Source organism: Macaca mulatta, chromosome 16, assembly GCF_049350105.2.
Source record: "Macaca mulatta isolate MMU2019108-1 chromosome 16, T2T-MMU8v2.0, whole genome shotgun sequence".
NCBI classification, from domain to species: Eukaryota; Metazoa; Chordata; class Mammalia; order Primates; family Cercopithecidae; genus Macaca; species Macaca mulatta.
Window position 1 is genome coordinate 8072407 of NC_133421.1, and position 12328 is coordinate 8084734.

A 12328-nucleotide genomic window follows, 5' to 3' on the forward strand; every position below is an offset into this window, starting at 1 on the left:
AGACTTACAACAATTCCATGATTCCAGAATGTGTCCAAAACCTCATTTCAGTTCTTAGTGTCCTAGAGAGCTCCTTTTAAATGCACACCTAGACTCTGGGCAGAGTCACAGATAGTGACTAATAATTTAAATCATCCTTGAAAACAGAGAACACTAAGTTCTCTGTAAGACTGTCTTCTACATGATGCAACCTAACTTTATGGCCAGTGGCCAAACCATCAGGGAAACGAATTGCCCTCCAACACTTTCCTTTCCTCTGCTTCCACACAGAAAGACGCTAAAATGCCCAGGGCTGACTCAACAATGATGAAAAGGACCCTTGCTGGGCCAGTCCCGTTCTAGGCACGGTGAGGAACACACAATGACAACCTCTCTGCTTTCAAAGAATCTGTGGCTCAGTTGAGAGAGACCAGACCCCTTCACAAATACCTTGAACACATGGTAGGACACGCCAGAAAGTGCTATGGGCGTTCACGGGCCAGGAAGGGAGCTAAGTTCCAGTGCAGAGATGCCAGGGAAAGCACAGGCCGAGCAGGATCACTGAGCCCGGCCTTGAAGAATGGCTTGACTATTATATGAGGATGAAAATGGAGGCTGGAGGAGGATTGAGGGGGAAGAGAGAACAACAGGAGTAAAGCACAGAGCACTTGAAAATAGAGAGCACACAAAAGGCAACACCTTCGTGTTTTGTTTAGATGGCTCATCTTTTGGTCAGAATTTGAGAGGGAGAGTACTTTTTCTAACACAATACCTCAAAGTCCTATTTTACATGATGACATGTGACACAGGCTGCTGTGGTAAACCTTCCATCCCCCATTTCCTTTTGTCTTCATGAGGGAGTACTCAGGGCACTTACATTCCTTAGAGGTAATGTTTAACCGCACTTTACTCTCCTCCTTTTGTTGAGTAAGGCAGTAACTGATAAGCACAAGTCAAACAGAATTTGAGTAACATTTCCCAGCCAAAGTGGTGACAGTAACCTAGCCATTGCAGCCCAAATACAAATGTATACATTTTGAAAAGTGGAGGAGAAAAGCAAAAGTCTTTTCAGTAAATGGAACTAGAACACATGGACATCCATTAGGAAAAACCAAAATGAACCCCAACCTCTACCTCAAATCATAGGCAAACTTTTATGCAAGATCAATCATAGACCTACACATAAAACTAAAACCATAAAGCCTCTAGAAGAAAACAAGAGACTCTGTTCTCTACTTAGGAGTAGATAAAGGTTTCTTAGGTCATAGAAAGCAAAAATCACTCAAGAAAGAATTGATAAGTTAGACTTCATCAAAATTAAAAATGTCTGTTCATAATGAAACATTTTGGAAATAAGCAGCTGAGCCCATTTTTCTTCCATGGGAAAAAAATTGTTTTGTAAAACCACTATCTAAGTAGACTGGTGGCTGCCAGGGTGGGAGAAAGAAGAACAGGGAGTGATGAAAATGTTCTAGAATTAGTTGCACAACTATGCAAATATACTAAAAACGAAAGAATTGTACAGTTTAAAAAGGTGAGATTTAAGTATGTAAATTATCTCCTTAAAATTATTTTAGAGAAACAACAAAACAAACAAAAACATGTATCTGGAAAAGAACTTGTACCCAGAATACATAAAGAAGTTCTATGACTCAAAAAGACAAGCAACCCCCCAAAAAAACTGACAAAAGATTCTGGACGCTTCACAAGGGAAGATATACAAATGCCTAATAATCACCTGAAAAGGGGCCAGGTGAGAGGGCTCACGCCTGTAATCCCAGCACTTTGAGAGGCTGGGCACGGTGGCTTACACTTGGAATCCCAGCACTTTGGGAGGCCGAGGTAGGTGGGTCACCTGAAGGCAACATGGCAAAACCCTGTCTCTACTGACGACAAAAAAATTAGCTGGGCGTGGTGGCGCACACCTGTAGTCCCAGCTACTTGGGAGGCTGATGCAACAAGAATCGCTTGAACTCAGGAGGTGGAGGTTGTGGTGAGCCGAGATTGTACCACTGCACTCCAGCCTGGGGAACAGAGTGAAACTGTGTCTCAAAAAAAAAAAAAAAAATCACTTGAAAAGGTTCTAAATATCATTATTCACCTTCACCAGGATGGTGACCACGAAAAAGACTGATGACACCAAATGTTGGCAAGGATGTAGGAAACTGGAACAAGGCTGCTTTGGTAAAGATTTGCCAATTTTTTATAAAGTTAAACACAAACTAATTTTATGATCTGGCAAGTTTGTTATTAGGTATTTATCCAAGAGAAAAACTTAAGATATACACACAAATTATACACATGGATACATTCATAGCAGATTTATTCCTAATAGCCCAAAATTTAGGAGCTGAAAGAAACAAGGAATAGATCCTTCCCTGGAGGCTCCAGAATGAACTTGCCAACACCCTCATTTCAATGCCCCCAGAACTATAGGAGAATCAATTTGTGCTTTAAGCCACCAAATATGTAGCTTAAACTTGTTACAAACTTAAATTTGTTAATAACAGCAACAGGAAATAAGCAACACAGATTTAATATATTTATGACATAAATATATTTATAAAACACTATGGTGACTGAAAGAAGTCTAGGCAAAAGGGTACACGTCATATGACTGCATTTATATGAAACTCTAGACAATCAAAGCTAACTCAGAAAGCACAGTGGTTGCCTACGTGGCAGGGCATGAGGGAACTTTCTGAGGTGATATGTTCCATATCTTGATAGGGGTTTGCATAACAGATATGTTATCCAGTTGTCAAAAACCAGCAAATAGCACAGTTAGGATCTGTGCATTTTATCATCTGTAAATTTTATCTTGAAAAAAGAGCCATAAGTAAATATTAAACTCTAGTTGATAATAAGCACACTTTAGGGGTAAAGTGTGCTACTATCTGCAACTTTGAAATGCAAAGATAAGATGAACTGATGGATGGATAGAGGGATAAACAGATACGTGACAAAGCAAAGAGAGTGAAATGCTAATTGTAGAATCTAGAAGGTGAGTATATGAGTGTTTACATGTTTTTCAATTTTCTGTATGTTTGAAATTTTTCAGAATAAAATGTTAGGGGAAACATGGGGGAAACACTCACCATTGTTTTCTTCCTGCATCCAGAGACGAGGATCAGCATATGTGATTTTATTATATCTTTGACGAACGGACTCCTGGTATTTCTTTAAAAAAAAGAAAAAAGTTTAATTTATGAGAAAAAATGAGTTTCATTACAAACCAGAACTGGTAAAGATGTAAAAGTTCAGCAGAAACAACTGATACGGACGTATTGCCAGACATGGGCATCTGTCAGGCTAGGAAGTAATTAGCTCATGAGACAAAGTCTACAATAAAATGAAGCGATTAGCATAAAGGCAGTCTAGCCAGCACTGGCCACTAGAAGCTGCTGCAGTGAGGAGATGTTCTGTAAGTGCCCTGTCCAATACAGTAGCCACTAACTACTGACTCCTTACAGTGTGTTTAATTTTCATTAATTTGCATTTTAATAAGTGCCTGTGGCTAGTGGCTACTGTTTTGAGCACCCCAGGCCTAGACAACTATTGCCAAGGGGAGATTTCAAGACTGGGGTAAACTGCATTCTTGAAACTTTCAAATCCCCCCCAGAAAAATTGTTTTTCCTCTAATGTTTCTATTTAGCAGCAAAGCAGAAATTAGATTTAATCATGGTGCAATGAAAAAGAAAATGCTGAATTGAGAGTCAGGAGACCTGGATTCTCGTTCTGGCTCTGCCAGGATTTTTTTGTGACCTTGGCCATGTCACTTACTTCCTTATTGTACCTCATTTTCCTGCACTGAATAATCCAGGGGTTAGAGTGGGTGAAGCAGTATCACAGAAATTGAAGAAGATAAAATTATCTGTGATCTGACAGGATCACACACTACAGCTGGGAAGAGGAGGCAACTGAATAGTACGTACAAGCTGACAGATGCAAAAGTCTATGATTCCATTTGTGGGCCCGGGCCCTGGTCTCAGAGTTTCTGGAATTACACATCAGTGGTATCAGGGGGATAATAACAATGGTCGCTTACTGGGTTACATGGCAAGCAATGTGCTGAATCCTCTATGCCTCTTTTTATCCTTAAAACTCCCTACTTATCAGAGGGGTTGACAATACCAAGGTCATACAGTTAGTTGGCAATAGAGCAGGGATTTAAAACCGGGACTGTGTGACTCTGACAGATGAAGCTGCAGAGGCATGAGGAGAAACTGCACTCGGCAGAAGCCAGTCCCTAGCGGCGGACCAGACCCGGGGCCCCAGACCTTACTTCCATCTCTTCCATTCTGCGCATCATGATCTCCAGATCTGGGCTATCCTTGCTGTCCTCAACGGTGGCTAAGGTTTCAGACCCCAAGATCTTAGCATGAGTCACAGCCCAGAGCTCATGGGCAGAATCTTCCAAAAAATCATCAAGCCGACGAATGTTGTTGGATTCAAAATCAACAGCGGCAACCTACAAGATGGGGTGGGGTGGGGTGGGGAGGAGAGGCGTGGGGTGGATTAGGGGTGGGAAGACAATATAATGCAAACAGAAAAACATGAAAATTATCGTTAATCGTAATAAACCAACAGCACACAGATCCAAATGGCAGAGTTTCTACAGTAAAACAAGATTCTCCTAAGTCAGTAAGTATCAAAAGCAATCAGAACGATTTTTATCACAGTCATTTAAATGATAGCATTAACCAAGTAATACCATGATTGTCCATGTAAATTATCATTATCATCTGTTTTTCCAGTTGGTAGAACAAATATCTTCTTTTTGCTACATTCAGGAGAATGTCCAATATTTTACACGTCACACATTCCAGAGGATGTAACGATTCTCTTTTGGTGCAGTGCTTCTGTGAAAACTTCTGTTCATATGACATCACAAAGTTCAGGATTCTTTGTCTTTGAAACTCCATACCTATCGTCTGGGAAAGCTATACCAGCCTTTCTTGACCTGCTATGTTGTACATTCAAAAAGCACTTTCCAGTTTCCAAAGCAATTTTACATGCTCTGTATTTCTCTTGATTTGAATACATGTTTATAATCTGCCCTGAAAGAGGCTTTTGTAAAGAATGTTTGCTGGGGGAATTAATTACATCAGGCAATGGGATGAAATATTTCTAGAATTAAATTCTGGTTCTGCCCACTCATAAGCCTGCAACTTTGGGCAAGTTTACTCGACCTCTGTGGGCCTCAATCCTCTCATGTGTAATATGGAAATAATCTTGTATTTCAGAGCTGTAGGGATTTCATAAGAGCTTGCATGTTGAGACACTTAGCATAGTGCTGGGCATGAAATAAGACACTCAATGAATGGTTACAGCTACAGCAATTTAAGAAACCTTTAATGATTCACAGAAGAAAATGTTAATGGCCAATAAAGATATGAAAAAATGTCCAACCTTCATCAAAGTTAAAGAAATAAAAATCAAACTCAATAACCAATATAATAAAATTACAAAAAAATCAGAGACAACCGATAATGCTTGCATGTGTATATTTTCCATCTATAAAGAATGGACCACCAAAAATACTATGTCCCATCAAAAAAGATAAGAAGGTCTCAATGCAATGATACAAAAAGAGCACAAAAATGTATTATAAATAAAGAAGCAGAATATAGAACAGCAATTGGCACCTGCTTCTGGGGAGGTGTAACTTTTCATATACTTCTTCTGAATTATTTAAAATTTTGGCCATATGCATGTATAACTTTTAATTCTAACATAACTCATACATTTTGGAAAAATATATATTTAATGTGCAAGTTTAGTTAATGACAATAGTAGCAGCAATAGACAGATATGTTACAATGGTACCTTTACAAGAGCTTTTTCTGGATATGAGAGAAAATCTTGCCTATAAGTAAATCTACAGAGAGTTGTATTTTACTTGCAAATGTTTCCTCCATTTTAAAGATGAGTACACAGAGAATTTGTGTTCAAGGTCTCCCAGCTCTTTTGTAAGTTAACATAGTAAAAACAGTTTTCTCCTTCACCATGCCAACTTTGATGAGTTTGTTTGCTTTTGTTTGTTTTCATTCAATTTGTAAACCCTGACTCTTGATGGTGCTGCCTGGAATACTCTGCAGTGAAGCTGCTATTTAACAGCCCAGCATTCTAAATACTAGAGAGTTACTTTTCTGTTTCAATAAATTGTGTTAAACATCATGTAATGCCTACAAAATAATTCCAATATACAAGGCTGATCACTCCTAGTATACTCGAACATGTCTATTTCACTGCCAGAATTCATAGTCACTTCATTTTCCTTTCATATTAAAGTGCAGTATGGAGTGGCCTCTCTGGGTTAAATGTTAGCCTCACTATTCCTCTAGAAAAAAAATATATATCATTTAGTGGCCAAGCTGCATAAAACACCAAGCCATAACACAGTTGAATTTGTAATGGCCAAATGTTGACTTTCAGCTTTCAGTCTTAGAAGCCTCACCTCACATCAGATTATGTCATAAAACCTTGGAACGATAAAGTCATAATCACAGAGATTATGAAAATATGTAACAGCTGAAATATTGCTTAATAATCAGAATAGGGGCCGGGCGCGGTGGCTCAAGCCTGTAATCCCAGCACTTTGGGAGGCCGAGATGGGCGGATCACGAGGTCAGGAGATCGAGACCATCCTGGCTAACACCGTGAAACCCCGTCTCTACTAAAAATACAAAAAACTAGCCGGGCGAGGTGGCGGGCGCCTATAGTCCCAGCTACTCCGGAGGCTGAGGCAGGAGAATGGTGTAAACCCGGGAGGCGGAGCTTGCAGTGAGCTGAGATCCGGCCACTGCACTCCAGCCCGGGCTACAGAGCAAGACTCCGTCTCAAAAAAAAAAAAAAAAAAAAAAAAAAAAAAATCAGAATAGGGACACATTCTTGAAATCTACCTTCTTCCTGTCCCTAAGGTCACTGGGCCAATGGAGCTTCATTCCAATTTCCTTCTGCTCTGAAACCTAAGAAGGAAGTTGGAATGAAGCTTCCTTTCCTTGCTCTGGGCAATTAAAGCAATAAATATCTTTCTAAACTCCACAAAGATTAAATGGATGTAACCTGCACCTTCTGCTCTGCAGCTCTAAGTCTAGGCAAGGCAGAAACATTTCTACAAATATTAAAAACAGGTCCTCCAGAGGAAGAGTACAGAGTGGACAACAAGAAAATGTGTTTTTATTTTTCTCAAATGTTTTCATTTTTTTCCTGGGCCACCTTTTTCTCTCTACTAGGCCAGATACTGGTCACATATTAGGCACTCAAAACATGCTTGCCTAACAATAAATATTAGGCCCCAAGTATAAAGAAAATTAGGACAGTAATGAGTGAAACTAGGCTGAATGAAAGGAAATGAGGGCAGCCATTCTTCTGCCGCAGGCCATCAACATTCAGGGCCACACAGGGCACCGACACTCTGTGATCCAGAGGGACAGAGCCACTAACACAAACCTGTGGCTCTAAGATTTCTGTGCCCTGTTTGCAAGGCTGACCTAAGTCTAAATACTAAAAATACACTGGAAGAATTAACATGCCAAATGTGAAAAATAATATTCATACTTCTCGAGCAGGATAATCGAGTGTTTGCAAAGTAATCTGTATTTCATTTCCATTACAACTAAAGACATTATCAAGCAATAATACCAGAATGCCAGCACCACACAACGCATACCTCCTGTGCAGGCTGGGCTGTTGCTGTATTTACTGACGAGCCATCCTTCAAATGAGTATGTGCTTCTGTAGCAGAATTGACTCTCTATTAAAACAGACAAATACATTCATGGAGTATAAAAACTTACAGCTCCTATTAGTACAAATGAATTCTATTACCAGAATAACTTGTGTGGAACGATTCATCAGCTTTAGCTATATTAGACTTTTTGCAGCAATTCCAAGCACTTTGTCTTCATGGAAACAAATGCCACGTGTTGATCTTGGCTTTCCAGCCTTTTTCTTCCCTCAACTCTGTAAACACTGTCAGAATAGCTGCATGCTTTATGCAAGTCATTCAACTTCCCTGTTCCACAGCTTCCTCAGTGATCAAATGAGGAAGTTGAACTACTTGATTTCTTTTTTTTTTTCAGCTAGTCTACAGCTCAAGACTACTTGATTTCTTTTTTTTTTTTTTTTGAGACGGAGTCTCGCTCTGTCGCCCAGGCTGGAGTGTAGTGGCCAGATCTCAGCTCACTGCAAGCTCCGCCTCCCGGGTTTACGCCATTCTCCCGCCTCAGCCTCCCGAGTAGCTGGGACTACAGGCGCCCGCCACCTCGCCCGGCTAAGTTTTTGTATTTTTTAGTAGAGACGGGGTTTCATCGTGTCAGCCAGGATGGTCTCGATCTCCTGACCTTGTGATCCGCCCGTCTCGGCCTCCCAAAGTGCTGGGATTACAGGCTTGAGCCACCGCGCCCGGCCGACTACTTGATTTCTAAGAGTCTTCCTAGTTCTATGCTACTGAGATTTCCATGGACTCTAATACAAACTCAACATTTCTCTAAGAATAGAGAAGTTCAGTGGCCTGTTTAGGGATCCCGAATGTCATTCACCCCATTTAAATTTACAATTTTCTTCTGTGGCCTCATCTAGTCATACACACAAGTTTGTTTCTATTTACAGGGTGGATCTACAGGGTCTGGCTATAGAATTGAGCTTACTGCTTATGGGAGGATGGCACAACCTCTTGGTGATACCATCTATAATTTCATCCTCAAGAAAGTACTGGATTGTGCACAGAAGCTGTCCTAACATCTTTCTCCTTTGGAAAAATAGAGCCCATCATTCCAAACCACTGAGGTGAAAAAACACAGTATTCGAGTGAAAGCTGCTATTGGAACACTGACTTCACCAACAGATCTATTTCATTCGGAACAGGGATTACAATCCCAACTTGTTTCCCAAACTAAAATCTCAACTTTCTCAAAAGGAGGACTTTCCCCCTGTCCCTTTATCTCTATCCCTTCTCCACAATGGAGGGCACATCAGTAGTGTGTGGTGGTCTGGGGGTATCTTCCCTTCTCCACAATGGAGGGCACATCAGTAGTGTGTGGTGGTCTGGGGGTATCTTCCAGCTGCCACAGAGACACTTAGCCCTATAAAGGATCAATGAAACCTCTGTAGCAACTCATTTTAAATCTAGAACTTCCAAAAAGCAACCAAATGAAATGAACTAGATTACCTGGGCCTTGATCAAGAGAGGCTTCAAACGATCCAGAACTGCCTCCTCTACCTTGTCTGCTAACTGGGTGGCAGAAACACTATTTAGAAATAAAATTGAAAATTAAAATCAAAGGCAATAAAATATCCTATTTTGCATATTTATTTACCACTCCAGGTGAAGGGAGATAAAATGACCATGAGCTTCTCTAACCCTTCATGGCCACACTAATCTCCTGGGGATTTTGTGAAAATGCAGATTCCAATTCAGCTGGTCTGAGTAAGGCCTGAGAGTCTGCATTTCCAACAAGCTCTTAGGTGATGTGACAGTGCTGGTCCTAGGCCTTACTTTAGGCACAAAGATTTAGGTAACATCTGAAGTGTGTTAGGCACTGAGTATACTTTAAAAAAATAATGGTTGCCATTAACAGCTAAAGAGGATAGTAAACTGAACAAAAGAAACTAATTTTGTTCCCTCTCCAAATTCCACTAAAACAACCATAGAGTTAGCTTTACACCCACAAGGATAAGGAAGAAAAAAATGGTGCTGGAAAACAAAGGACAAAAGCGATAACTAACTTAGCTGAACTGAGGAAGTTGACTTCTCCCATTCAAGTACTAACCAGGCCCGACCCTGTTTAGCTTCCGAGATCATACGAGACCGGGTGCAGTCAGGGTGGTATGGCCATAGACAGGAAGTTGACTTCTAAGGCCAGTAGTGGGAAAAACTAGAACCCACACAATTTGTACTGCTGACTTCACCAGGCACACGACTGGTAGTACCAGGTACGTCTAGGCCTGGGCTAAGCTGGGAGGGGGTGGTTTAAAAACTGACGAGAAGAGCCAAATGACGTTTGAGAAATTAGACTCCTAGATCCCTTTCCCTACTTCACACACTATACAGCCGCCTCTTTCCAACTCTAGGAGAAGTCTGATGGCTCATTCTCTGTGTGAGGGTCTCTTGACTAGGGGCACCCAATCACAGTTGAGGCTGTAGGTACCATACCGAAAAGAGGCAGGGGTCACGTATGCAGGCTGAATGCTGTGTTATTAGACTCACAGCCCCCTTCCTCAGCTCGGCTCCTAGGATAGCAACATCCTGATTCTTACTCTCTGGGCCAAAGATCAGAAAACTTCTCCGGGCAGTCTGACCCAGGCCAAAGGAAAGACCTGAAGACCAATCTAAGTGTCCTTAACAAATAGTCCAGGTGTTACTTTCATCAGACGGTGCTTGAATAGCCAGATATCCATTAAAGAAAATGAATTTTGATCAGTATTTCATCTCATAAACAAAAATTAATTCTAAATGAATCACAGATATAAGAATAAATCGTAAAACTATACAGCACTTAAAGGAAAATATAAGAGAAAATCCTTGAGACCCTAACATAGGCAATGGTTTCTTAGCTAGTTCACCAAGAATGACTAACCAGAAAAGAAAAATTGATAAACTGGTCTTAATCAGAATTTAACACTTTTAGTCATCAAAAGACACCATTACGAAGATCTGTGGGTGGGCCACAGTATTACGAGAAAATATCTGCTGCACACATATCTGGCAAGGGGCTCATATCCAGAAAATACAAAGAACTCAAATCAACACTTAAAAAAAACTCTAATGGGCAAAAGACTTGAACCAACACTTCACAATAAGCGCTAGAAAAGGTGCCCAACATCATTCGTCAAGGAAACACAAATTAAAATCACAAGGAGATCCCACCACATTCTTACCAGAATCACTAAAAGACTGACAAGCTCAATTGTTAGCAAGGGTGTGAAACCAGTAGAAACGAATTCGCATGCACTGCTGATGAGAGTAAAAAATGCTACTACTCTGGAAAATGTATATGGCTCGTTTAATAAAATTAAACAACTGCCTATCCTATTACCCAGAAATTATACTCCTAGGCATTTACCCAAGAGAAATGAAAGCATATATCTACAAAAAGCCTTGTGCAGGAATGTCTGTACCAGCTTGATTCATACTAACTATAAATGGGAAAGCCCAAATGTCAATTCACAAGAGAATGAACAAACAGAATGTGGTGTATTCCCACAATGGAATACTACTCTGCACTAATATGGATGAACTATGCTGATGCACACACAACGTGGATGAATTGCAAACATTTTCTTGAGCAAAAGAAGCCAGACACAATGGGGTAGATCTTGATAATTCTACTCATATAAAGTCTGAACAGGCAAAGCTACTTACAGTAAAAGAAATCAAAGCAGCTGCCTCTGTGAGCGATGGGGGTGTGGAGGAGAGAACGACCAAGAAGGACATGTGGGAACTTTCTAGGTTGAAGTACAAATTATCTATCTTGATTAGTGTTTTGGTTACCCAGGGACATACATTTGTCAAAATTCATTGAACTGTACCTTTAAGTTCTTTGCATTTTACTATATGTAAATTATACCACAATAGAAACAGTTATTTAAAAAACCACAATACAAATGGCAACCCACATACTCTGTTTTTGACCAGTAATCACTCCCCCTACATTTAAACATGAGAAGATAGCCAAGATTACTAGGTATCTGAGGAGGGAAAGAAAAAGATTATGTAGGTCAAAAGGCAGGGGAAACGTGTAAATATATTCAGAAAGAGAACAGCACTGTATCCATAAAGAAGGATATGAGACGACTGAGTAAGAGATATTTGGAGAATATAACAGAGCTCTCAACATTTTTTAAATTTTAAAATTTAAACACTGTGGCAGAAATCACAAGCTCAATAGGTTAAACGTTCAAGTTGGAGGAAATCTCCTACTGAGGGAGGGTAGGGGTGGAGGTAGAACAGGAGAAAGAGAGAAAGAAAACAGGAAGAAACAGATAAGAAAATCAGAGGACCAAACAAGGAAGTCCAATATCAAAGAACAGGAGTTTCAGAAAGAATAGAGAAAACAGAGACAAGAAAAAAAAAAAGTACAAAATAAAGCACGAAAACTTCTCAGAATTAAAGGAAATAAACTGCCAGACTGAAAGGTCTACTGATGAATGAAAACACATCCATAATAAGTCCTATCATGCAGAGTCTGTGAGTCTCCAGAGAAGGATCAAAAGCAATTCTGATTTCTCATTGGAAATAAGACGATGAGCAGAAATGCTCAGATTTTTGCTTCTGAAGAGATTGAAAAAATGTACTTTCCCCTCTTCTTCCTGTTAATTACAACTAAGAATCCTGGACATTAAA

The 12328-nt window shown here is 40.1% G+C and overlaps 1 protein-coding gene and 1 long non-coding RNA gene across 41 annotated transcripts in view; one reads left to right on the plus strand and one right to left on the minus strand.

The window, feature by feature from the left end:
• KIAA0753 overlaps window positions 1–12328 on the minus strand; it is a 64377-nt gene that overhangs the window by 13451 nt on the left and 38598 nt on the right. For all 40 annotated transcript variants that reach the window (XR_013406029.1, XR_013406032.1, XR_013406026.1 and 37 more), the window contains 4 exons: window positions 9155–9233; window positions 7655–7738; window positions 4265–4450; window positions 3078–3159 (listed from right to left, as the gene is read on the minus strand). Coding sequence is in view for 32 of the 40 variants with exons in the window: in XM_077970131.1 (XP_077826257.1) it covers window positions 3078–3159; window positions 4265–4450; window positions 7655–7738; window positions 9155–9233 (431 nt within the window). In the remaining 8 variants the exon portion in view is untranslated. The remainder of the gene's footprint in view (window positions 1–3077; window positions 3160–4264; window positions 4451–7654; window positions 7739–9154; window positions 9234–12328) is intronic.
• On the plus strand, window positions 8263–10780 carry LOC144335302 (uncharacterized). The gene is made up of 2 exons (XR_013406053.1): window positions 8263–8965; window positions 9020–10780. It is a non-coding gene; the product is annotated as an uncharacterized LOC144335302 (long non-coding RNA).